Below are 22,154 nucleotides of genomic sequence, written 5' to 3'. Positions count from 1 at the left end.
GGTGGGCGGTGCCTACGCTCGCATCATGGCGGCGGAGTGGGCTTTTCATTTCTGGCTTTGGGCTGCCCTGCTGATTTCTGTGGCCGCGGTCTACGAAGATCAAGTGGGCAAGTTTGATTGGTGCGTACGTGTGGAATATATTCGAGAGATAAGTGGCTGTTTCCTCAGTACCTGTCTCCTACCTGGTAAAGGGAGGGGGGTTGTCATGTAGCAGGATTGGCTACATAATTTGCAGGACCAGTACAAAATGAAAACGTGGCTCCTTGTTTAAAAATTATTAAGGATTTAAAGTCGTCGGAAGCAGAGCTTTAAACCGAGTATTAGAGTTCCTTCTAAGCTGATCCTTGTGTGTAACCCGGCCCTGCCATCCAGTCATGCTTGGGGTGCTTGCTGGTCAGAGGTCACTGATCCCGTCCTCCCTCGTTAGGTTCCATTTCTTTGACTGTCAAGTTTCTGGTCTACCAGATATCAGAGGTCCCCAAGCCGTCAGTGAACTTTAATTCCTACTCGAATTGGTGTCTTGTAGGCATGTGAACAGGGCTTTCGTCTTAAAAGTCCTAAACTGAGTCCTTTTCCCCCTCTTCTCAATCTAGTCTGGCCCTGGGCTCAGAGCAGAATTGCCGAAAACACTAAGCAGCTAGAAGATGCCATTCATTCATTCATTCACCCACCCACGTCCTCCTCAGGGCCCTGGAGTCGCTTGCTTTTGTTTGAATTTTGCCAATTAAGGGTTGTGTGATTTTGCGGAAAGAGACCTAACTACTCTGTGCCTTGGTTGGTGTCTTTGTAGAATGGGTTTAGTAACAGTCCATTATCTCCTACAGTACTTGTGAGAATGAATGAGACAATCCAATTACTTAGCACAATGCCTGGCTCATTGAATGTCACTAAATGTTACCTGTCGTTACTGCTATTTACACTTTATTCTTCAGGGCCCAGCTCAGATTTCTCCTCCTCTGAATTATTTTCTGTCTTGGAAAAGTTGATGTCGAGTACCTGTTATGCCAGACAGTGTGATAAATAGAACATAAGTCACATTTTAATTGTCATATGTGTATATTACACATATATAGCAGGTGATATGTGTATCTAATTTTGCAGAATACTAGGTATGTGCAGTTTTCTTTCTTTTCTTTTCATGAACGAATGAATGAATGGCATTTCCTAGCTGCTTAGCGTGTTGGGTAACCCTGCTCTGAGCCCAGGGCCAGGCTAGGCTGGTGAGAGGGGGCAAAGGACTCAGTTTTTTTTTTTTTTTTGAGACAGGGTCTCATTCTGTAACCCAGGCTGTAGTGTAGTACAATCACAGCTCACTGCAGCTCCAACCTCCGAGGTTCAAGTGACCCTCCCACCTCAGCCTCCTCAGTAGCTGGGACTAATGGTGCATACCTCTCTAGTTTCTTTGTATTTTTTTGTAGAGCCTGGGTTTTGCTATGTTGACCAGGCTGGTCTTAAACACCTGGGCTCAAGCGATCCACCTGCCTTGGTCTCCCAAAGTGCTGGGATTACAGGTGTGAGCCACTGCACCTGGTCTACAGTTTTCAGATTGAAAAATAAACAGAAGAATTACAGGTATGCATCACTTAATGATGGGAATACATTCTGAGAAATGCACTTTTGTGCAAACATTGTAGTGTGTACTTACCTAAACCTAGATGGTTTAGCCTGCTACGCACCTAGGCTATATGGTATAGCCTGTTGTTCCTAGGCTACAAACCTGCACAGCGTGTTACTGTAACGAAAACTGTAGGCAGTTGTAACACAATGGTAAATATTTGTGTATCTAAACATAGAAAAGGCACAGTAAAAATAGGATGTGAAAGATAAAAACTGGTACCCCTGTATAGAGCACTTACCATGAACGTATGTTGCAGGACTAGGAATTGTTCTGGGGTTAGTCAGTGCGTGAGTGGTGAGTAAATGTAAAGACTTAGGACATTACTGTACAACTACTGTGGACTTCATAAACACTGTACATTTAGACTATATAAAATTTATAAAATATTATTCTTTCTTCAATAATAATTTAACCTCAGCTTAATGCAGCTTTTTAACTTTACATTTTATTTTTTTTTAATTTTTGACCTGTAATAATACTTAGTGTAAAACACAAACCCTTTACAGCTGTACTATATATATATATATGTTTTTTTTTTTTTTAAAGAAAGAAAGAAAGAAAAAGAATGAAGAAGAGGAAGAAAAAGGAAGAGAAAGAGAGAGAGAGAATGGGAGTACTGCTTTCTTGCCCAGGCTAGAATGCAGTTTAGTAATGGGTATTGAAAACCTCTTTTATACCAATAATTATACTTAATGATGTAGACAGGAAGGAATAAGGGAAGAAAATAACAAACAAGCAGCCAACCAATATTTCATTTAAACCTATGAAATGCTATGCGATTACTGAGGAGTGATTTACTTCCAATTATGTAGTCACTTTTGGAATAGGTGTGATGTGGTAATGTATGTTTTGTGTATTTGAAGTGGAGAGTTCTATAAATGTTTATTAAGTTTACTTGTTCCAGGTCTGAGTTCAAGTCCTGGATGTCCTTGTTAATTTTCTGTCATGTTGATCTATAGAATTGTTAGCTCTTCTTGTTACATTGATCCTTTTGCCATTATGTAATGTCCTTCTTTGCCTCTTTTGATCTTTGTTGCTTTAAAGTCTACTTTATCAGAGGCGAGAATTGCATCTCCTGCTTTTTGTTTATTTGTTTATTTTTATTCTCTATTTGGTTGGTAAATCTTCCTCCTTCTCTTTGTTTTGAGTCTTTGTGTATCGTTGCATGTGAGATGGGTCTGGATGCAGCATACCGATGGGTTTTGGCTTTTTATCCGATTAGAATATATGTAAGTTTAATACTGGCATTTGATGCTCGCTGGCTGTTTTGCCCATTAGTTGATGTAAATTTTTCATTGTGTTAATGCTCTTTGCTTTTTGATATATTTTTGGAAAGGCTGATATTGGTTGTTCCTTTATATGTATAGTGCTTCTTTCAGAAGCTCTTGTAAAGCAGGTCTGGTGGTGGTGAAGTCTCTAAGTACTTGTTTGTTCGCAAAAGATTTAATTTTTCCTTCGCTTAGTAAGCTTAGTTTGGCTGGATATGAAATTCTGGGTTGAAAGTTCTTTTCTTTAAGGATGTTGCATATTGGTCCCCACTCTTTTCTGGCTTGTAGGGTTTCTGCTGAGAGATCTGCTGTAAGTCTGATAGGTTTCCCTTTATGGGTAACCTGTCCTTTCTCTCTGGCTGCCCTTAGTATTTTCTCCCTCATTTCAACCCTAATAAATCTGGCGATTATGTGCCTTGGGGTTGGTCTTCTTGAAGAATATCTTTGTGGTGTTCTCTGTATTACCTGGAGTTGAATATTACCCTGCCTTGCTAAGTTGGTAAAGTTTTCCTGAATGATGTCCTGAAGAGTATTTTCCAACTTGGATTCATTCTCTTTGTCACATTCAGGTACACCTATCAAACGTAGATTAGGTCTTTTCACATAGTCCCATATTTCCTGGAGACTTTGCTCATTCCTTTTTATCCTTTTTTCTCCAATCTTGTCTTCTCGTTTCATTTCACTGAGCTGGTCCTCGACTTCTGATATCCTTTCTTCTGTTTGATCAATTCGACTGTTTAAACTTGTGCATACTTCGCGAAGTTCTCGTGTTGTGTTTTTGAGCTCCATCAATTCACTTATATTCCTCTCTAAATTGTCCATTCTCGTTAACATTTCATCAAACCTTTTTTCAAGGTTCTTAGTTTCTTTGCATTGGGTTAGAACAAGTTCTTTTAATTCACAGAAGTTTCTTATCACCCACCTTTTGAAACCTGCTTCTGTTATTGGAACACACTCATTCTCCATTAAGCCTTGTTCCATTACTGATGAGGAATTGCAATCCCCTGTAGAGGGAGAGGCATTCTGATTTTGAGTATTCTCTGCCTTTTTAGGCTGGTTTCTTCTCTTCATTATATATTTATCCCTCTGTCGTCTTTGTAATTACCGACTTTCTAACTAGGTCTCTGAGTGGACGTCCAACTTGTTGATTCTCAGCGCCGAAATCTGAGCAATCTACTGCGCTGGCCAGAACAGTGGTGTTAAGATTGATGGTGCTTTTCTGCCCGGAAATCTCCGGACTCTGCACCAAGAACTGCCGCGCTGAGGCGCCAGCAAAACTGCTGCGCCGGCCACAAGAGGCACCCTGGCAACCCGTGGGGCTCCTCCGCTGGGAATCTCTTGGTCCGTGAGCAACAAATATTCGTCTGAAAGTGTGGCGTCCTCTCGTTCTCTGCGCTTTCACTGGGAGCTACGAGCCCGAGCTGCTAGTGATCAGCCATCTTGGATCTCTCTCTTGCAAAAATATATTTTTAGCATTTATTTTTGACATGGGATCTTGCAGTGTTCCCCAGGCTGATCTTGAACTCCTGGGCTAAAGCAAGCCTCCTGCCTCAGCCTCCCTAGCAGCTGGGGTTACAGGCACATGCTACCATGCCTGAGTTAATAATATTTTCCTTATATCCATATTCTGTGAGCTTTTTCCTACAATACTAACAAAATTTTTTTTCAGTCTTAAACTATTTTGTTAAAAACCAAGACAGAGGCTGGGCATGGTGGCTCACATCTGTAATCTTAGCATTTTAGGAGGCTGAGGGGAGTGGATGGCTTGAGCCCAGGAGTTCAAACCAGCTTGGGCAATATGGCAAAACCCCATCTCTACAAAACATACAAAAATTAGCCGGGCATGGTGGCGGGTGCCTATAGTCCCAGCTACTCAGGAGGCTGAGGTGGGAGGATCACCTCAGCCTCCTGAGTAGCTGGGACTATAGTTTTTTGAGACCATCTCAAAAAACAAACAAAAAAAAACTAAGATACAAACACATTAGCCTAGGTGTAAATAGGGTCAGTATCATCAATATCACTGTCTTCCACCTCCACATACTGTCCTACTGGCAGGTCTTCAGGAGCAGTACCACTCATGGAGCTGTCTTCTCCTGTGATAACAGTACCTGTTTCTGGAATACCTCTGTTTTTTTGAGATGGAGTCTTACTCTGTCACTCAACCTGGAGTGCAGTGGCGCAATCTCATCTTACTGCAACCTCTGCCTCCTGGGTTCAAGCTCTTCTTGTGTCTCAGCCTCCCAAGTAGCTAGGACTAGAGGTGCACACCACCGCGCCTGGCTAATTTTTGTATTTTTAGTAGAAAAGGGGTTTCACCGTGTTGGCCAGGCTGGTCTCAAACTCCTGACCTCAGGTGATCGCCTGCTTCAGCCTCCCAAAGTGCTGGGATTACAGGCGTGAGCCGCCACGGCCAGCTTGGAATGCCTCTTGAAGCACCTGCTTGAGATTATTTTACAGTTATTTTTTTTTCTTTTTGAGACTCAGTCTTGCTCTGTCACCCAGGCTGGAGTGCAGTGGCGTGATCTTGGCTCACTGCAGCCTCCACCTCCTGGTTTCAAGCAGTTCTTCTGCCTCGGCCTCCCAAGTGGCTAGGACTATAGGCATGTGCCACCATGCCCGACTAATTTTTGAATTATTAGTAGAGACAGGGTTTCACCATATTGGTCAGGCTGGTCTCGAACTCCCGACCTCGTGATCCACCTGGCTTGGCCTCCCAAAGTGCTGGGATTACAGGTGTGAGCCACCATGCCCGGCCAATTTTTTTTTTTTTTTTTTTAATAAGTAGAAGGAGTACTCTAACGATAAAAAGTGAATACATAAACCAGTAACATAGTCATTTATTATCATTATCAAGTATTACGTAGTATATATAATTGAATATGCTGTACTTTTACACAGCTGAAGTACAGTGGGTTTGTTTATACCACCGTCGCCACAAACATGATTAATGCATTGAACTATGATGTTATGGCAGCTACAGTGTCACTAGGTGATAGGAACTTTCATCTTCATTATAATCTTGTGGGACCATTGCTGTATATGCTGAATATGCAATCAATCATTGACTGAAACATTGATTTGTAGTGCATGACTGTATACTAAAATGTTTAAAAGTATATGTACAAAGCCAGGCACAGAGGCATGTACCTGAAATCCCAGCTACTTGGGAGGCTGAGATGGGAGTATTACTTGAATACAGTGAGATCCCAGCTCAAAAAATAAAAAGTATGTCTATATTGGTGGTTGTATTAGTTTGCTCAGGCTGCTATAATGAAATACCACAGACTAGGTGGCTTGAACAATATAAATTTATATTCTCACAATCCTGGAGGCTGGAAATTTAAATTCAGGGCATTGGGAGGCTTTGTTTCCTCTGAGGCCTCGCTCATTGGCTTGCGGAAGCTGCCTTCTTGCTCTGTCTTTACATGGCCTTTGCTGTGCTTACACATCCCTGGTGTCTCTTCCTCTATTGGATTAGGGCCCCACCCTTTTGACTTTATTAAAACATAGTTACATTTTTAAAAGCCTTGTCTTCAAATACTGTAACATTGGGGGTTAGGGTTTCAACATAAGAGTTTTTGATGATACAATTCAATCCAGAAGAGTGATATTTTAGATTAAAAAATTTTTATTTATTTATTTATTTTTTGAGACAGAGTTTTGCTCTGTCACACATGCTGGAGTGCAGTGGCATGATCTTGGCTCACTGTAACCTCTGCCTTCAGGATTTAAACGATTTTCCTACCTCAGGCTGCCAAGTAGCTGGGATTATAGGTGCCCACTACCATGCCCCACCACGCCCAGCTAATTTTTGTATTTTTAGTAGAGACGGGGTTTCACCATATTGGCCAGGCTGGTCTCAAACTCTGGACCTCAAGTGATCCACTTGCCTCGGCCTTCCAAAGTGCTGGGATTACAGGTGTGAGCCACCTTGCCTGGTGGAGATTTTTAAATTTTTATAGGTATTGCCCCCACCTGCCCATTTTCTGTAATAAGGAGGCATTACGTTTATATCCAGATAAAACAACAGTATTTTATTTACTTATTTATTTGAGACAGAGTCTCACACTCTCTCCCAGGCTGGAGTTCATTGGCATGATCTTGGATCACTGCAGCCTCTGCCTCCTGGGTTCAAGCGATTCTTTTGCCTCAGCCTCGCAAGTAGCTGGGATTATAGGCACGTGGCACCATGTCCGGCTAATTTTTGCATTTTTGATAGAGACGGGTTCTTACCATCTTGGCCAGCTGGTCTCGAACTCCTGACCTTAAATGATCCATCTGCCTCGGCCTCCTAAAGTGCTGGGATTACAGGGGTGAGCCACTGTGCCTGGCCTATTTATTTTTTGAGACAGATTCTCGCTCTGTCGCCCAGGCTGGAGTGCAATGGTGTGATTTTGGCTTACTGCAGCCTCAGACTCCTGGGCTCAAGCAATCCTCCTACTTCAACCTCCCAAGCAGCTGGGACTGCAGGTGCTTACCAACACTCTTGGCTTTTTTTGTAGACATGGAGTTTGCTGTGTTTCCCAGTCTGGTCTCAAGCTCCTGGGTGCAAAAGATTCTCTCACCTCGGCCTCCCAAAGTATTGAGATTATGGGTGTGAGCCACTGTACTAGCCAAAACAACAATATGGAGTAATAATAATATTTGCTCTATGTACTTTTAGCGTTGTTTACTAGATACATTGAGAGTAAAGTATGTGAAAATACAGGTAGAAACAGACAACTATCATGTAAGTCTTTGTCTTTACCACCAACTTAGCTTCTTTTTTTCCCTCCTAAACTAAACCAACAACCTAACGATGAAAGATTCCATGTATATGTCATGTGTGTTTCATGTGCTAGAGATCACAGTACTTCTTTTTTTTTTGTGGCGATGGAGTCTCACTCTGTTGCCTAGGCTGGAGTGCAATGGCGTGATCTCAGCTCACTGCAACCTCTGCCTCCCAGGTTCAAGCAACTCTTTTGCCTCCACCTCCTGAGTAGCTGGGATTATAGGCGTGTGCCACCATGCCTGGCTAATTTTTCTGTATTTTTAGTAGAGATGGGGTTTCTCTACTAAATGTTGGCCAGGCTGGTCTGGAACTCCTGACCTCAAGTCATCCATGCACTTTGGCCTCTCAGAGTGCTGTGATTATAGGCATGAGCCACCACGCCTGACCAGGAGCACAGTATTTCTCTCTTTTTTTTTTTTTGAGATGGAGTCTTGCTCAGTCGCCCAGGCTGGAGTGTAGTAGCGCAATCTTGGCTCATTGCAGTCTCTGCCCCCCAGGTTCCAGTGATTCTCCTGCCTCAGCCTCCTGGGTAGCTGGGAATTACAGGCGTACACCACCACGCTGAGCTAATTTTTGGATTTTTAGTAAGATGGGGTTTCACCATGTTGGCCATGGCCAGGCTGGTCTCGAACTCCTGATCTCAGATTATCTGCCCACCTCGGCCTCCCAAGTGCTGGGATTACAGGCATGAGCCAGCGTGCCTGGCCCCACAGTACTTCTTTTTTTTTTTTTTTTTTGAGATGGAGTTTTGCTCTTGTTACCCAGGCTGGAGTGCAATGGCGCGATCTCGGCTCACCGCAACCTCTGCCTCCTGGGTTCAGGCAATTCTCCTGCCTCAGCTTCCTGAATAGCTGGGATTACAGGCACATGCCACCATGCCCAGCTAATTTTTTTTTGTATTTTTAGTGGAGACGGGGTTTCACCATGTTGACCAGGATGGTCTCGATCTCTTGACCTGGTGATCCACCCACCTCGGCCTCCCAAAGTGCTGGGATTACAGGCGTGAGCCACCGCGCCTGGCCAGTACTTCTTAACAGCATGGGGCAAGCACCTCCTCTGTCCTTGGTAGCCTACTATGTGAGGCGAATCATTTTCTCCTACTGCTTAGGTAAGAGTGTTGAAAGTAGCGGGATACAGCCCAAGGAAAGTAAGAGCGGGTCCAAATGGGTCCTGAATATGGTTGGGGTAGAATGAGTTGAGAGAGAGCAAAGACCTGTCCCCGTCTGTGGCCTGTCATTGGAACTTTTGCAGACTTTTCCTCCAGCAGTCGGCGACAGTAGAAGGGAATGCAGGACTGTGTGCTCATTGAAAGCAGGGGTTGTGTCTCTCCTTCATTTGTAGGCTGAGTGCCTAGTCCCACCGTCAGTGAATACGGAGAGGACTGTAGAAATTTAGGTCAGGTGGCCTTTGGGGTGTCACTTATCTGAAGGTAAATATGTGCTTCCATTTAGAAGGAAGACTTAGTATGTCTTATCTGTTAGGAGTTAATTCTCTTCTCTTGCTCTCTTTGCGTCTGACTACATTGAATGGAAATCTTGCTTTTGGTCAGAACTCTTCATTAATAAGCACTTCTTATATGTCCTAAAGTAAGTGTGATGGTGATAGCCCTGTGATATGCTTTTTCCTGGAGCATTTTGTGGAATGGGGATTTTAGCTCCTTACGTTCCCCTGTTCTCTTTTCCTCAGGAGGCAGCAGTATGTTGGGAAGCTCAAGTTTGCCTCCTTGGAATTTTCCCCTGGATCTAAGAAGTTGGTTGTAGCCACAGAGAAGAATGTGATTGCAGCATTAAATTCCCGAACTGGGGAGATTTGTGAGTGAACTGGGAACCATGAAGACTGGATGCCTCAGGGATGGAAGGTCCATTGCTAACTCTGCCTGGCTGACTCCTGAATAAGGGACGTGTTGGCCAAAAGATGCCTCTCTTAGTGGATTCTGATACTTTTTTTTTTTCAGTCTTACCGTCTTTGAATATTTGTATATTCCTATAACTGACCTTTGCAGTTTATTCCCTCAGCCTGAATCCTGAGTGCCCTTAAATAAGATAGTCCTGCAGGCCCAGGTGGGATGATCACTTGAGCTCAGGAGTTCGAGACCAGCTTGGGGAACATAGTGAGACCCCATGCCTAAAATTAAAAGCTAGTCAGGCTTGGTGGCATGTGCCTAGAGTCCCAGCTACTTGGGAGACTGAGGTGGGAAGATTGCCTCAGCCCATCAGGTTGAGGCTACAGTGAGCTGTGATCACGTCATTTCACTCCTGCCTGGGCAACAGAGCAAGACTTTGTCTCAAAAAAAGATACTGCTGCAAAAAACACATTATTCTACTTTGCAGTAAACTCTCAAATACCCTCACTTGATTACCTATACTGGCTGGATGTTTTTAGGCACTAAAATAATGGAAATAGAATTTATGATCACTGTTTTTCTTGTGAATTGGAGGGATTTTATTAATCTTGTTGTTTGTTTATATGTTTGATGGGGTGTTAGTGGGGCCTGGATAGCAGTGACTCCTCTTACCCCCTTCTCCCCTCATTACTCTGTGAGTGGGACTGGATCACTACCAGGTAGCTCTACTCCTTCCCTCCCTTGAAATAAAATTGGACATTGTTGTGCAAATGAAGAGCTCTTCATTTACCTCTCAGTCTTCTGGGCCACCCCCTTCAGTTCATAGTAACATCTGACTTTTATGTCTCTCAGTGTGGCGCCATGTTGACAAGGGCACGGCAGAAGGGGCTGTGGATGCCATGCTCCTGCACGGACAGGGTAAGCAGAGTCCTCCTGTGTCTCCACTGTGCGGCCGGCTCCTGTCCCTTTCCTTGGCTCCTTCGTCTGTGCAGGGTGTGGTAGGGAAAGGAGAAGGGGTACTTCTGACAAGGAAGGACAGGTACCTGTTTACTGTCTATTTGCATACAGAAATCAGAGGTGAGGCCACTGCTCACAGTGGGACCCTAGGAGGCGACAGAGCAAATGGGAAATGACTTCACTATGATCTTTTCTTTTCCAGATGCCATCACTGTGTCCAATGGAGGCCGAATCATGCGTTCCTGGGAGACTAACATCGGGGGCCTGAACTGGGAGATAACCTTGGACAGTGGCAGGTAGGGGAAGAAACTGGATTTTATCTTGACTGAGTTAAAGTCTTTGCTGGGACACAGATCTGCATAGATGGCAACTCTGGGCCTTTTGGCTTTTTCCCAGGGACCACTGAAGAGCCAGAACATGGAATGCCCATTGTGGGTATGGTTGCTCAGCCAACACGTGTTGAGCACCTGTTAGATGCAGAGCTCTGTACGGGGTGCAGTGTTTGTGCTTGTGCTTGAATGCTCTAATTTTACTGTGATTTGTGAGTTTTGCAATGTTTTAGATATAAGAACATAATATAAAACTTCCAGTGTTTTAATTTTGTTTAAAGAACAGCTTGACCTACTGTTAGTTACATCTTTGCTAAAGTTGTTTATTTTTATTTATATATTTTGACACAGTTTCACTCTGTTGCCCAGGCTGGAGTGCAGTGACTCGATCTTGGCTCACTGCAACCTCCGCCTCCCAGGTTCAAGCAATTCTCGTGCCTCAGCCTCCTGAGTGCTGGAATTACAGGCATGTGGACCATACCTGGCTGATTTTTGTATTATTAGTGGAGACAGGGTTTCATCATGTTGGCCAGGCTGGTCTCAAAATCCTGACCTCAAGTGATCTTCCCACCTTGGCCGCCCAAAGTGTTGGGATTACAGGTGTGAGCCACCACACCTGGCCCTTAAAGTTGCTTAAATGATAGGGTCATTTGTATTAGCTTATACATCTTCTGATAGTAATTCATTTGGTAAACACGTGGTGAGCACCCAGGCGGTGGGAACACACGGGACTGTGCGATAGTTTCTGTCATCGAGGATTCCACGGTCCATTGGGAGGCAGGCAGGTGGCACAGTAATGACAGCACTGTCTGACGTGTATGTGGCAGAGGATAGGTCCAGTTGTGGTGAAGTCCCAGGGGAAGGAGGGAGCAGCCCTTAGGAGATATAGGTGGTTTCAGGGAAGCAAGCAGTGTGGCCAAATAGTTGCAAGTGCAGAAGCTCAAGTTGGCTAACGAGAGAGAGCCAGGATTAGGATCCAGTTATGTTTGATCCTAAAGCCTGTTTTCTTACCCACCAAGCAACAGTGGGTACTGTTCTGGACTGTCTCTTCTAGCCTGAGGCTCGCTCTGCAGGTGTGGGTAGCTCTCAAGCTGTACCTGTGCTCAGTTTCCAGGCACTTGGGTTGGTTGGCCTGCAGGAGTCTGTGAGGTACGTCGCAGTCCTGAAGAAGACTACGCTTGCCCTCCATCACCTCTCCAGTGGGCACCTCAAGTGGGTGGAACATCTCCCAGAAAGGTAAGACCGCCTGCTCACAGGCAACAGCTGCCTCGCCCTACTCTGTTCGAGCTCCTCTTTCTCCTTGAGGGCCCTGAAGCATTTGCTTTATCCAAGCCAATCTCTTGTTGGTATTTCGTAGGGTGTGTTGCATTCACATGATCTTGAAGGCCATGAGTATGGGTGATAGGCTGTGATACTCATAGGCTGTGAGTGTGGGTGAAACTCCAGAGTATGTCTGGAGTTTCCTTTGCACTGAGAATACTCTCAAACTGGGGCACTGGTGCAAGCCATGCTACGGGAGCCGTTCACTCACTCATGGTCATGCTACTTTGTGCGTTCTGACTTCTAGTTCAAGTTACACAGAGCCTTTCATTCATATTAAGAGTTAGAACAACTCAAGAAGAGCCTAGGGTAGGCTGAGTGAGGTTTGAAGTGGTTTCTTGAGGTCCTGCTGGTAGAAAGCGTTGAAACTGGGAAGGAACAGGAGGGAGGAACAAGAGCAAAGACACCACATAGACACCCTGTGGCCATTTTCAAAGTTTAGAGCAGGACTCAACACTTCAGATTCTGGCCGGGCGTGGTGTCTCATGCCTGTAATCCCAGCACTTTGGGAGCGTGAAGTGGGTGGATCTCCAACTCAGGAGTTCGAGACCAGCCTGGGCAACCTCATTTCTACAAAAAATACAAAAAATTAGCATGGTAGTGTGTGCTTGTGATCCCAGCTACTTGGGAGGCTGCAGTGAGCCTGGGGAGGTAGAGGCTGCAGTGAGCCATGATTGCATCACTGTATTCCAGCCTGGGTGACAGAGCAAGACACTGTCTAAAAAAAACCGGAACAATGACAACAAAAAATGCTATGAGGCCGGTTATGAAATATCCACTAGCAACACTGGCTGGATGGGAGCTGCAGTGTGCCTAGCCTGCCTGGAGGGGGCAGCCTTACCCACCTTATTGCCGCTCTGTATTTAGGCCTAGTGTTGTCAGGTCTTCTAACTGTAGGAAAAATTAGAAATCTGATTGTGCAGTGTAATCTCTTCTAAATGTTGACAACTAATTCAAATTAAGAACAACAACAACAAAAGCCCCCAAACTGTGTGAGCCAAACAAAACCTATTTTGGAATTGCTAGTTTATGACATCTGGCCGAGGCCTGGCAGCCCCGGAGGATAATCCTGTCATGGGGCTAAAGCTGACGCTCCCCTTTCTTCTTCCGTCTCTTAGTGACAGCATCCACTACCAGATGGTGTATTCTTATGGTTCTGGCGTGGTGTGGGCCCTTGGTGTTGTTCCCTTCAGCCATGTGAACATTGTCAAGTTTAATGTGGAAGATGGAGAGATTGTTCAGCAGGTACGGGGAGGGGTGTCAGGTTCCAGGAGCCTGTGAATGGGGAGGGGACTTGATAGATTTCTTTGTACTGGGTAACAGGGAACTTGGCTGGGTAGATGCAAAAGCTTCTTATGCTCCCTCATTCTGGTCACTTGCAAGCTGCCTTCCCATTAGGCCTTTATTTAAAGTACTCATATTTATATGTGTTATCTTGTGGGGTGGCTAAACAATTACATAGATCTAGTTACTGCCTGTAATATCTTATAGTGCTGTGAAATAACAGTAGGACACCACATATGACAAATACAGTAGAGAGGTGCTGATCTGAAGTGTCAGGTATTTAAAATTATCAGGGCTGGGCGCAGTGGCCCACACCTGTAATCCTTGCACTTGGGGAGGCCGAGGCGGGTGGACTGCGAGGTCAGGAGTTCGAGACCAGCCTGACCAACATGGTGAAACCTGACTCCACTAAAAATACAAAAATTAGCCAGGCATGATGGTGCACGCCTGTAATCCCAGCTACTCAGGAGGCTGAGGCAGGAGAATTGCTTGAATCTGGGAAGTGGAGGTTGCAGTGAGTCAAGATCAAGCCACTGCACTCCAGTCTGGGCAACAGAGCGAGACTCTGTCTCAGAAAAAAAAAAGAAAAAAATTATCTGGTATATTTTTCCAGTGACCAGAAGGAAAATCCTGATCTTTTTTTCCAAACTTTGGAGGCTCTCAGGAGGTTGGAGAGTGGGGCTTTAGGGGATAGCAAGAATTCCTATGGAACCAACCATGAGGAACCTCTGAGCTTAGGCCCCCAGTGGGATGCTGGCAGCAATATTGCTGTTGGGCTGAGAGGGAAATGTAAAAATCCTTCATGAGCTTCCTGTTAACAGTGACTTTTCCGTAGGTCAGGGTGTCAACTCCATGGCTGCAGCACCTCACTGGAGCCTGTGGCATGGTGGATGAGGCTGTCCTGGTGTGTCCTGACCCAAGCTCACGTTCCCTCCAAACTTTGGCTCTGGAGACAGAGTGGGAGTTGAGACAAATCCCGCTGCAGGTGAGAGGCTGCCACTGCTTCTTCTGGCCTGAGGCATTTTCTTCACAGAGTAGAAAGTTTGGCATGATTCCCCTGAAGGGGCTTTCTCCCAGACTCTTCTGAGCAGTGGAAGCCATTCAGGCGTCTGGCTGAACTGGTATAAGGGGAAATTGGCCACTTTCCCCTTTGGGAAACTTGAACTGGAGCATTTGGAGCCACCTGCCATGGCCTAGTTACTTCCCCCAGCAAAGCAGGGCAGAGGATGCGAGCCTGGGATGTGTCAGGGACTTGTCAGCTGTTAGCCGTAATCCTCCTCCTTCTTGCCTTCCAGTCTCTCGACTTAGAATTTGGAAGTGGATTCCAACCCCGGGTCCTGCCCACCCAGCCCAACCCAGTGGATGCTTCCCGGGCCCAGTTCTTCCTGCAATTGTCCCCAAGCCACTATGCTCTGCTGCAGTACCATTATGGCACCCTGAGTTTGCTTAAAAACTTCCCACAGGTAACCACAGGCAACATGGTTTGCTAGGATTCAGGACATCTCGCCAAGACATGGATGCTCGAAGGCAGTGCTTTTGAATCTGGAAATGTTTGCTCTTAGGCTTAAGATTGATGACACCTTCCCATAAGTGGTTTGGTTTGAGAGGGGGTGGTAGCCTTACAGTAGAAATGGTATATTTCCTCCTGAGTATTACAAAGCATCTTTAGAGTAAAACTAGTGCCTTCCTTAGTCCAAAGGAAATAAGGGGACATAAATGAGAACTTCCCCATAGATACTAAGAGCAAGCAGCATGGGATTTAGGATTGGTTTGTGCCTGTGTTGGAGGTAGGGGAGAGTTCTGTTTTCAGCTGTAGATGCAACTGGGGCCTCCTTCTGCTCTTAAATGCCCTGACCATTCTGCTCCAAAGTGGGGAGCAGTTTCAACTCTAAGGTCGAGGGTCCATCCCTGAAGTGACCCTCTGTAAGGCAGCTGGCTAGTACTGGTCCCATTTAGGAGCTGACGCCTTGCTTTTCCCCCAGACTGCCCTTGTGAGCTTTGCCACCACTGGGGAGAAGACGGTGGCTGCAGTCATGACCTGTCGGAATGAAGTGGTGAGTACTGAGAACAACAGTCAGCACTTGGGGTTTTCCTTCCTGGTCTCTGCCAGGAACCCTGAAAATCAGAAGTCTGGGCACATTGGCTTAGTCAGTTTGAACCCAGGGGGCAGGAGACTGTTGAGAAGTGAGGTCTTGCCTCACCTGTTGTAAAGCTTCCTGCGCACCCCATTTCTCCCCGGGAATGAGACCCTAATGTGACGACCTTACTTTCATATGGGGCTATTAAGGGTTGAATAGGCCTTGTGGGCAGGGGTGAGAAATGAGCTTTGCCTTCTCCCAAGTGCTGAGAAGACAGAAATAAAAGCTTCATTTCAGTGACTGGGAAGTGACCCTTTGGCTGAATTTTTTCCTGTCCTTCTCTTTCTCATAGCAGAAACCTAGCAATTCTGAAGATGGGTCAATGGGGAGCTTTTCAGAGAAGTCTAGCTCAAAGGTAGGGTGTGGCATTGGGCAGTATGCCAGACCTAGGACGCAGAAGGCCACCAAAGAGAGTTGGGGGAAGAGCTTTGGTTGGGAGCAGGTCTCAGAGTTCTCAGCTTCAAATGGGGTTTCATAAGTACTGCAACTTAAATGATGTTTCTCTTAATCCCATTTTATTGGGAGATTAGGAGGTAGAATCCCTAGAGTCTATTCCTAGCCACTTTCTCCTCTGGGCCTCAGCGTCCCCATTTCTACAGGGACCCGGCTGGCACAGTTGAGTAGTAATCTGTGTAGTTGCCCTGAAGCAGAAGCATGAGACCCTGGCTGGAGGCATAGGTTCCTGCTGTGCTTCCGTCTCCCGAGCTTTTCCCTGCCTCCTGTCTTGCTCAGTCTTACCTTGCTCAGCCCTGCCTCTCTTTCAGAAGTCTCTGTTACACGTACTGGCCTCCAAGACAAGTATGATAGTTGTAATTTCATTTGTTTACTCAGGCACCTTATTTCTGCCTTAGAATTTAGCTTGCTTTTCTCCTTTATTTTCCTTTGCATATATTTCCCCTTCTGGCCTGGCTCCTTCTCTAGAGTATTGGTCCCCAATCCTTGGACTCCCTTTGCTGGGCTTTGCTTTGGGAGATACCTGTAGTTGACCCATGCTGTCTGTACCCCTAGGACTCTCTGGCTTGCTTCAATCAGACCTACACCATTAACCTGTACCTCGTGGAGACAGGTCGGCGGCTGCTGGACACCACGATTACATTTAGCCTGGAACAGAGCGGCACTCGGCCTGAGCGGGTGAGGCAGAGCCTTTCTCTACAGACTGTCCTGTGGGCTTCTCAGCATGGGGCTTCCCTTTCTCAGGGCCAGGTCATGGCCACGGGGCTTGGATTAGGCTCTCTGAACATGTGTTCTAGTGCTCCCTGAGCCACTGACTTGTTAGAAATCAGAGTAAAGGCGGGTATTACTTATGCCAGCTTATCATTGTGCACCAGGCACTGTGCTAAGCTTTTAACTCACACATTAATTGATAACCCTCTGAATGCTCATGAAATGGTTGTTCCTGATCTGATTTTAAAATGATCCTGTGGCCCAGTGGGATCGAGTACCATAGCCAGAGTCACAGAGCCAGTAAGAGGTGTTGCTGGGGTTCAGCTTCAGGTCTAACTCCACAGCCTGGACTCCTCATCACTTCCCAGTGTCGCCTTCGTGTACATTTGGTTGTGTTCCTCAGCTGCTTGGGCTGTGGCTTGTTTCTAAAGTGGAAAGTCTAATCCTGGCCTCCTGCTCACTCTGTGGGGTGTGATTAGAGCATGGATGAATGGTGTACCCGTAGAGTACTCAGGTTCTTTCATAGAAAGGCCTGGGAGACCCCAGCATCATTGTGTTGGCTTCTAAGAATGTGTGTCACTTATTGGCATCCAGATAATAGCTTCATTGTTTACAAATCAAATAGCGCCATGACCTGGAGCTCTGTCAACTCCTGATGCTTTGACTCCTGGGGTCTGGCACTCTCAGAGGCATTTGGATTCTCACTGACTACACTGGTCTTGACTGTGTGGCTTATAGCTGTATATCCAGGTGTTCTTGAAGAAGGATGACTCAGTGGGCTACCGGGCTTTGGTGCAGACGGAGGATCATCTGCTACTTTTCCTGCAGCAGCTGGGTAAGTAGACCTCATTCAACCCATTTAAACAATTTCCCCAATCAGACTGTTTTGGAAGGCTGTGGACAGGTTTCTGCAAGAGATTCAAGTGGAAATGTGCCCTGAGTGTCTTCTTCAGAGCCAAATGTCACCTGCTTTTTTTTTTTTTTTTTTGAGTTAGAGTCTCGCTGTCTTGCCCAAGCTGGAGTGCAGTGGCATGATCTCGGCCCATTGCAACCTCTACCTTTCGGGTTAAAGTGATTCTCCTGCCTCAGCCACCCGAGTAGCTGGGATTACTGCACCACCACAACCAGCTAATTTTCGTATTTCCGGTAGAGATGGAGTTTTGCCATGTTGGCCAGGCTGGTCTGGAATTCCTGGCCTCAAGTGATCCAACTGCCTTGGCCTCCCAAAGTTCTGGGATTACAGGTATGAGCCACCATGCTTAGCCTGTCACCTTCTTTTTTTTTTTTTTGAGATGGAGTTTTGCTCTCGTTGCTCAGGCTGGAGTACAGTGGGGTGATCTCGGCTCACTGCAACATCTGCCTCCCAGGGTTAAGCGATTCTCCTGCCTCAGCCTCCCAAGTAGCTGGGATTATAGGCATGCACCACCATGCCTGGCTAATTTTGTATTTTTAGTAGAGATGGGATTTCACCATGTCAGGCTGGTCTCAAACTCCTGACTTCAGGTGATCCACCTGCCTCGGTCTTCCAAAGTGCTGGGATCACAGGTATGAACCACCATGCCCGGCTGTTTTTTTTCTTTTTTGAGACAGAGTTTTGTTCTTACTGCCCAGGCTGTAGTGCCGTGGCATAATCTCAGCTCTTTGCAACTCCTGCCCCCTGGTTAAGGCGATTCTCTGCCTCAGCCTCCTGAGTAGCTGGGATTATAAGTGTGTGTCACCATACCCAGCTAATTTTGTATTTTTAATAGAGACAGGATTTTACTGTTGGCCCAGGCTGGTCTTGAACTCCTAACCTCAGGTGATCTGCCTGCCTTAGTCTCCCAAAATGCTGGGGTTACAGGTGTGAGCCACTGTGCCCGGCCCCTGTCACCTGTTTTTGAAGAATAACTTGGCATTCTCAGTGGGATACAGAACATTTCTCCCTTGACCTATTGATTCCAGTCCCTTGCTCTGCCATTTCTCCTTTTATGCAAGAGCTTGTAGTGATCCCTGAGTCAGCAAGAAGAGTCTCTTTAGAAAATCTGGGAGGTAGGTTTAGCTTTTGTTTTTTTTCTGAGGCTGGGTCTCACCCTGTTGCCTAGGCTGGAGTGCAATGGCGCGATCATGGCTGACTGCAGCCTCGATCTTCCAGGCTCAAGTGATCTTCCCACCTCAGTCTCCCCAGTAGCTGGGACTGTGGGCGCCACCACCATCCTGGCTAGTTTTTCGATTTTTATTTTTTGTTGAGATAGGGCTTTGTCCTGTTGTCCATGCTGGTCTCAAATTCCTGGGCTCAAGCAATTTGCCCAAAAGTGCTGGGATTACAGGCGTGAACCACTGTGCCTGGCCCCAGGCTTAGCTTAGGTAAAAATGTTTCCTGTAGCAGGGAAGGTGGTGCTGTGGAGCCGCGAAGAGTCCTTGGCAGAAGTGGTGTGCCTAGAGATGGTAGACCTCCCTCTGACTGGGGCACAGGCCGAGCTGGAAGGAGAATTTGGCAAAAAGGCAGGTATGAACCTAAGAGGTTGGAGCTGCAGAGTTGCTGGAGGGGCCAGTCTGGAAATGACAAGAGACACTGTCATGCATCTCTGGCTTCCTGGGCTTGGCAGATTGCTAGACTTTTCTGAATGAGCTTTGTGATGAGGTCCCAGTGCATTTGTGGCCATGTGGTTTATGAAACTATTCTTTTCTGTGAAAGAATGAACTGTGAATCCTTCTAGGGAAAGCTAGGGCAAAATTCCTCTAAGGGAAAGCTGAAGGAAAAAAGTCTTAACTTGGTATAGTAATAGGTACCATTGCCTGCGTACTAAAAATTTGCCAGGCACTGTGTACTCACTGTCTCCAAAGCAGCAGCCAGTCTGTCTGGAGACATGATTGGGTTGATCTGGGTATTGTGGAAATAGCCCAGTGCCCTCTAAAGCTGGCCATGGTCCCAACTGCCCGGATGAACTTGATTCACTCTGCTCTGATTCAGTCCTGCCCCAAACCCTCTCCCTTCTGTCCATTCATCTAGCTTTCCAATGGATAGCTATTGAGGGCCTGCTCTGGACCAGGTACTCTGCTAGGCAATGCACATTTTCTTAAGCTAAAGATTAATTTGACTTTACTGTTTATTTCTGCTGCTGGATCCAGCGATTCAAGGTAAAACCTGCTTCTTGGTGCTTTGTTGCTCGTTGCCTGCTCACATGGCTAGCTTTTGGTTAATTGTTTTTCCTCCTGACTTGGACCAATGAGGTACATCCTGTGTGTGTGTGTGTGTGTGTGTGTGTGTGTGTGTGGACTGTCATGCTTGTGACTTGTCCTGTTGCCTTTCACTTTTCTTCCTTGAGCAGAGGTGGGTGGAAAATAAGATAAATGGAGGTTCTGCTCCTTTTTTAGTGAGTGCTTACCATGTACCAGGGACCACGCTAAATCCTTGATGTACATCATACGATATAATTTTGCAACAGTCCGGTGGGTTGCATGTCACTTTACAGATGAGGAACCAGAAGGAAAAAGGTGAAGTACATTTCTCAAGGTTGCACAGTAGTGAGTGGTGAAGCTGGGATCTTAATCCGAGCCTGCTAGATTCCAGAGACCATGCTCTTCACCTTGCTTCCTTGTGTCTGTTTCCAAATCTGTGGTCTCCAATGGAGGAGATTTGGAGGGCAGTGGCTTCATTGATGGCATCAGGGATAGAGTGAATGATGGTCCTGGGAACTTGTTGCAAGTACGTCTGTTGGTGCAGGTTAAACAGTTGACAAAGTAGGAATGAAGCAGTGAGAGCTGGAAGTACCTGCTCATGATACACATTCATTTACCTGCACCCTGCCACCCCCACACCTGTACCTTTTTGGCTTTGTCATGGCACCCAGAAACCTTACTCTGCATCTTAGATGTGGGGCTGTGGTGGAGACATTCATAGCATGGCTACCTCCTGCATGCCTGATTCCTGACCTCTTAGTCTCCTATTCCAAGATTCCGTCTGGGTTTAGTTGTAAGAGCCAGGTAAGTAGTTTCTGGAAGCTCTTGCCTGACTCTTACCTGAGTGTGAGACTGGGCATCAGATATAGGATGCCCCTTGGGCTTGTGGCCTAGGGTGTGGACTTTATCACTTCAGAGGAGAGGCAGAGATCCCGCATTAGGAAAAGCATGTACCTCCTTCTGGACCCCTAGTCTGATGTAGAGTGTGTTACTTTTCCTTTACGCCAGATGGCTTGCTGGGGATGTTCCTGAAACGCCTCTCGTCTCAGCTTATCCTGCTGCAGGCGTGGACTTCCCACCTCTGGAAAATGTTTTATGATGCTCGGAAGCCCCGAAGTCAGATTAAGAATGAGATCAACATTGACACCCTGGCCAGAGACGAATTCAACCTCCAGAAGATGATGGTGATGGTAACAGCCTCAGGCAAGGTGAGTGGGGTTTAAGCCCCAGTTATTGAACCGTTTCAAGTTCTGACGATGGGGAACAAAAAGCCTTTGGTGGGGATAACACTGGTTCTAGTTTTCAAGGACAGACTCAGTTCTTTGGTTTCTCTTTCTCGTAGTGAGCCAAGTAATTGTTTATCTTGCAGCTCTTTGGCATTGAGAGCAGCTCTGGCACCATCCTGTGGAAACAGTATCTACCCAATGTCAAGCCAGACTCCTCCTTTAAACTGATGGTCCAAAGAACCACTGCTCATTTCCCCCACCCCCCACAGTGCACCCTGCTGGTGAAGGACAAGGTGAGGCATCCACCTCTGACTTGAGCCAGAGTCAGTGTGGCTTTTTGGCTATTTTGTAACTTAAATTGCTCCTAGACCCTTGGAATTGTGCGAGTTAATGAGGAACTTTCAGGGGTTAGAACTCTGTTTCTTCTAGTTTCATGCCTGGGTGGAGGAACCATCCAGCACTGAGGTGGACTTATTTAGAAAGTGGGTATGACTTCACCAGCTACATAGGGAGCCAGCTCTCCTCTTTTCTAAACATGGGCTGTTGGTAGCTGAGTGGCTATTTTCTCTTCTCTCTTGAGGAAGAGCAGGACACAAAGATATTTTTGTGTCTTCCCAGAATTAGAATGGATTTTTGTGTCTTCATTCTAGCATAGAAGGTGGGCTTGGTAGACAGTTTCCTGAAGTGGCTGCCTGGCATGATCTTGGCTCGCTACAGCTTCCACCTCCCGGGTTCAGATGATTCTCATGCCTCAGGCTCCAGAGGAGCTGGGATTACAGGCACATGCCACCACACCAGCTAATTTTTGTATGTTTAGTAGAGATGGGGTCTCACCATGTTGGCCAGATGGGTCTCAAACTCCTGACCTCAGGTGATCCTCCTGCCTTGGCCTCCCAAAGTGCTGGGATTACAGGTGTGAGCCACCTTGCCTGGCCAGGTTGCTGAATTGTTACTTGACTCTTTTATCAGTTCCTGGTTAGAACTGGCAGAGCAGCTAGGCGTGGTGGCTCACGCCTATAATCTCAGCACTTGGGTAGGCCAAGGAGGGCAGATTGCTTGAGTCTAGGAGTTTGAGAC

At 46.3% G+C, this 22,154-nt stretch overlaps 1 protein-coding gene across 6 annotated transcripts in view; it reads left to right on the top strand.

Annotated features, from left to right (window-relative positions):
• The first annotated feature begins 10 nt into the window (after positions 1–10).
• EMC1 (ER membrane protein complex subunit 1) overlaps positions 11–22,154 on the top strand; it is a 36,541-nt gene continuing 14,397 nt past the window's right edge. For 2 of the 6 annotated variants that reach the window (XR_010337734.1, XM_012439760.2), the window contains exons 1-15: positions 11–120; positions 9,344–9,468; positions 10,353–10,418; positions 10,660–10,753; positions 11,894–12,022; positions 13,225–13,351; positions 14,226–14,375; positions 14,686–14,853; positions 15,373–15,444; positions 15,821–15,883; positions 16,537–16,659; positions 17,431–17,527; positions 19,055–19,177; positions 20,860–21,059; positions 21,221–21,370. Coding sequence is in view for 5 of the 6 variants with exons in the window: in XM_012439760.2 (XP_012295183.2) it covers positions 26–120; positions 9,344–9,468; positions 10,353–10,418; positions 10,660–10,753; positions 11,894–12,022; positions 13,225–13,351; positions 14,226–14,375; positions 14,686–14,853; positions 15,373–15,444; positions 15,821–15,883; positions 16,537–16,659; positions 17,431–17,527; positions 19,055–19,177; positions 20,860–21,059; positions 21,221–21,370 (1,782 nt within the window). In the remaining variant the exon portion in view is untranslated. Of the gene's footprint in view, positions 121–9,343; positions 9,516–10,352; positions 10,419–10,659; positions 10,754–11,893; positions 12,023–13,224; positions 13,352–14,225; positions 14,376–14,685; positions 14,854–15,372; positions 15,445–15,820; positions 15,884–16,536; positions 16,660–17,430; positions 17,528–19,054; positions 19,178–20,859; positions 21,060–21,220; positions 21,371–22,154 lie in introns of those variants that run through there. The other 4 variants (XM_012439761.2, XM_064363366.1, XM_064363368.1 and 1 more) reach the window with 4 other exon arrangements.

The sequence above is a fragment of the Aotus nancymaae genome, unplaced genomic scaffold, assembly GCF_030222135.1.
Source record: "Aotus nancymaae isolate 86718 unplaced genomic scaffold, 86718_ANA_hifiasm-v0.15.2.pri h1tg000053l, whole genome shotgun sequence".
Taxonomy (NCBI): Eukaryota; Metazoa; Chordata; class Mammalia; order Primates; family Aotidae; genus Aotus; species Aotus nancymaae.
Note: the sequence above shows the minus strand (reverse complement) of the source record. Positions and strands in the feature narration are given on the sequence as shown.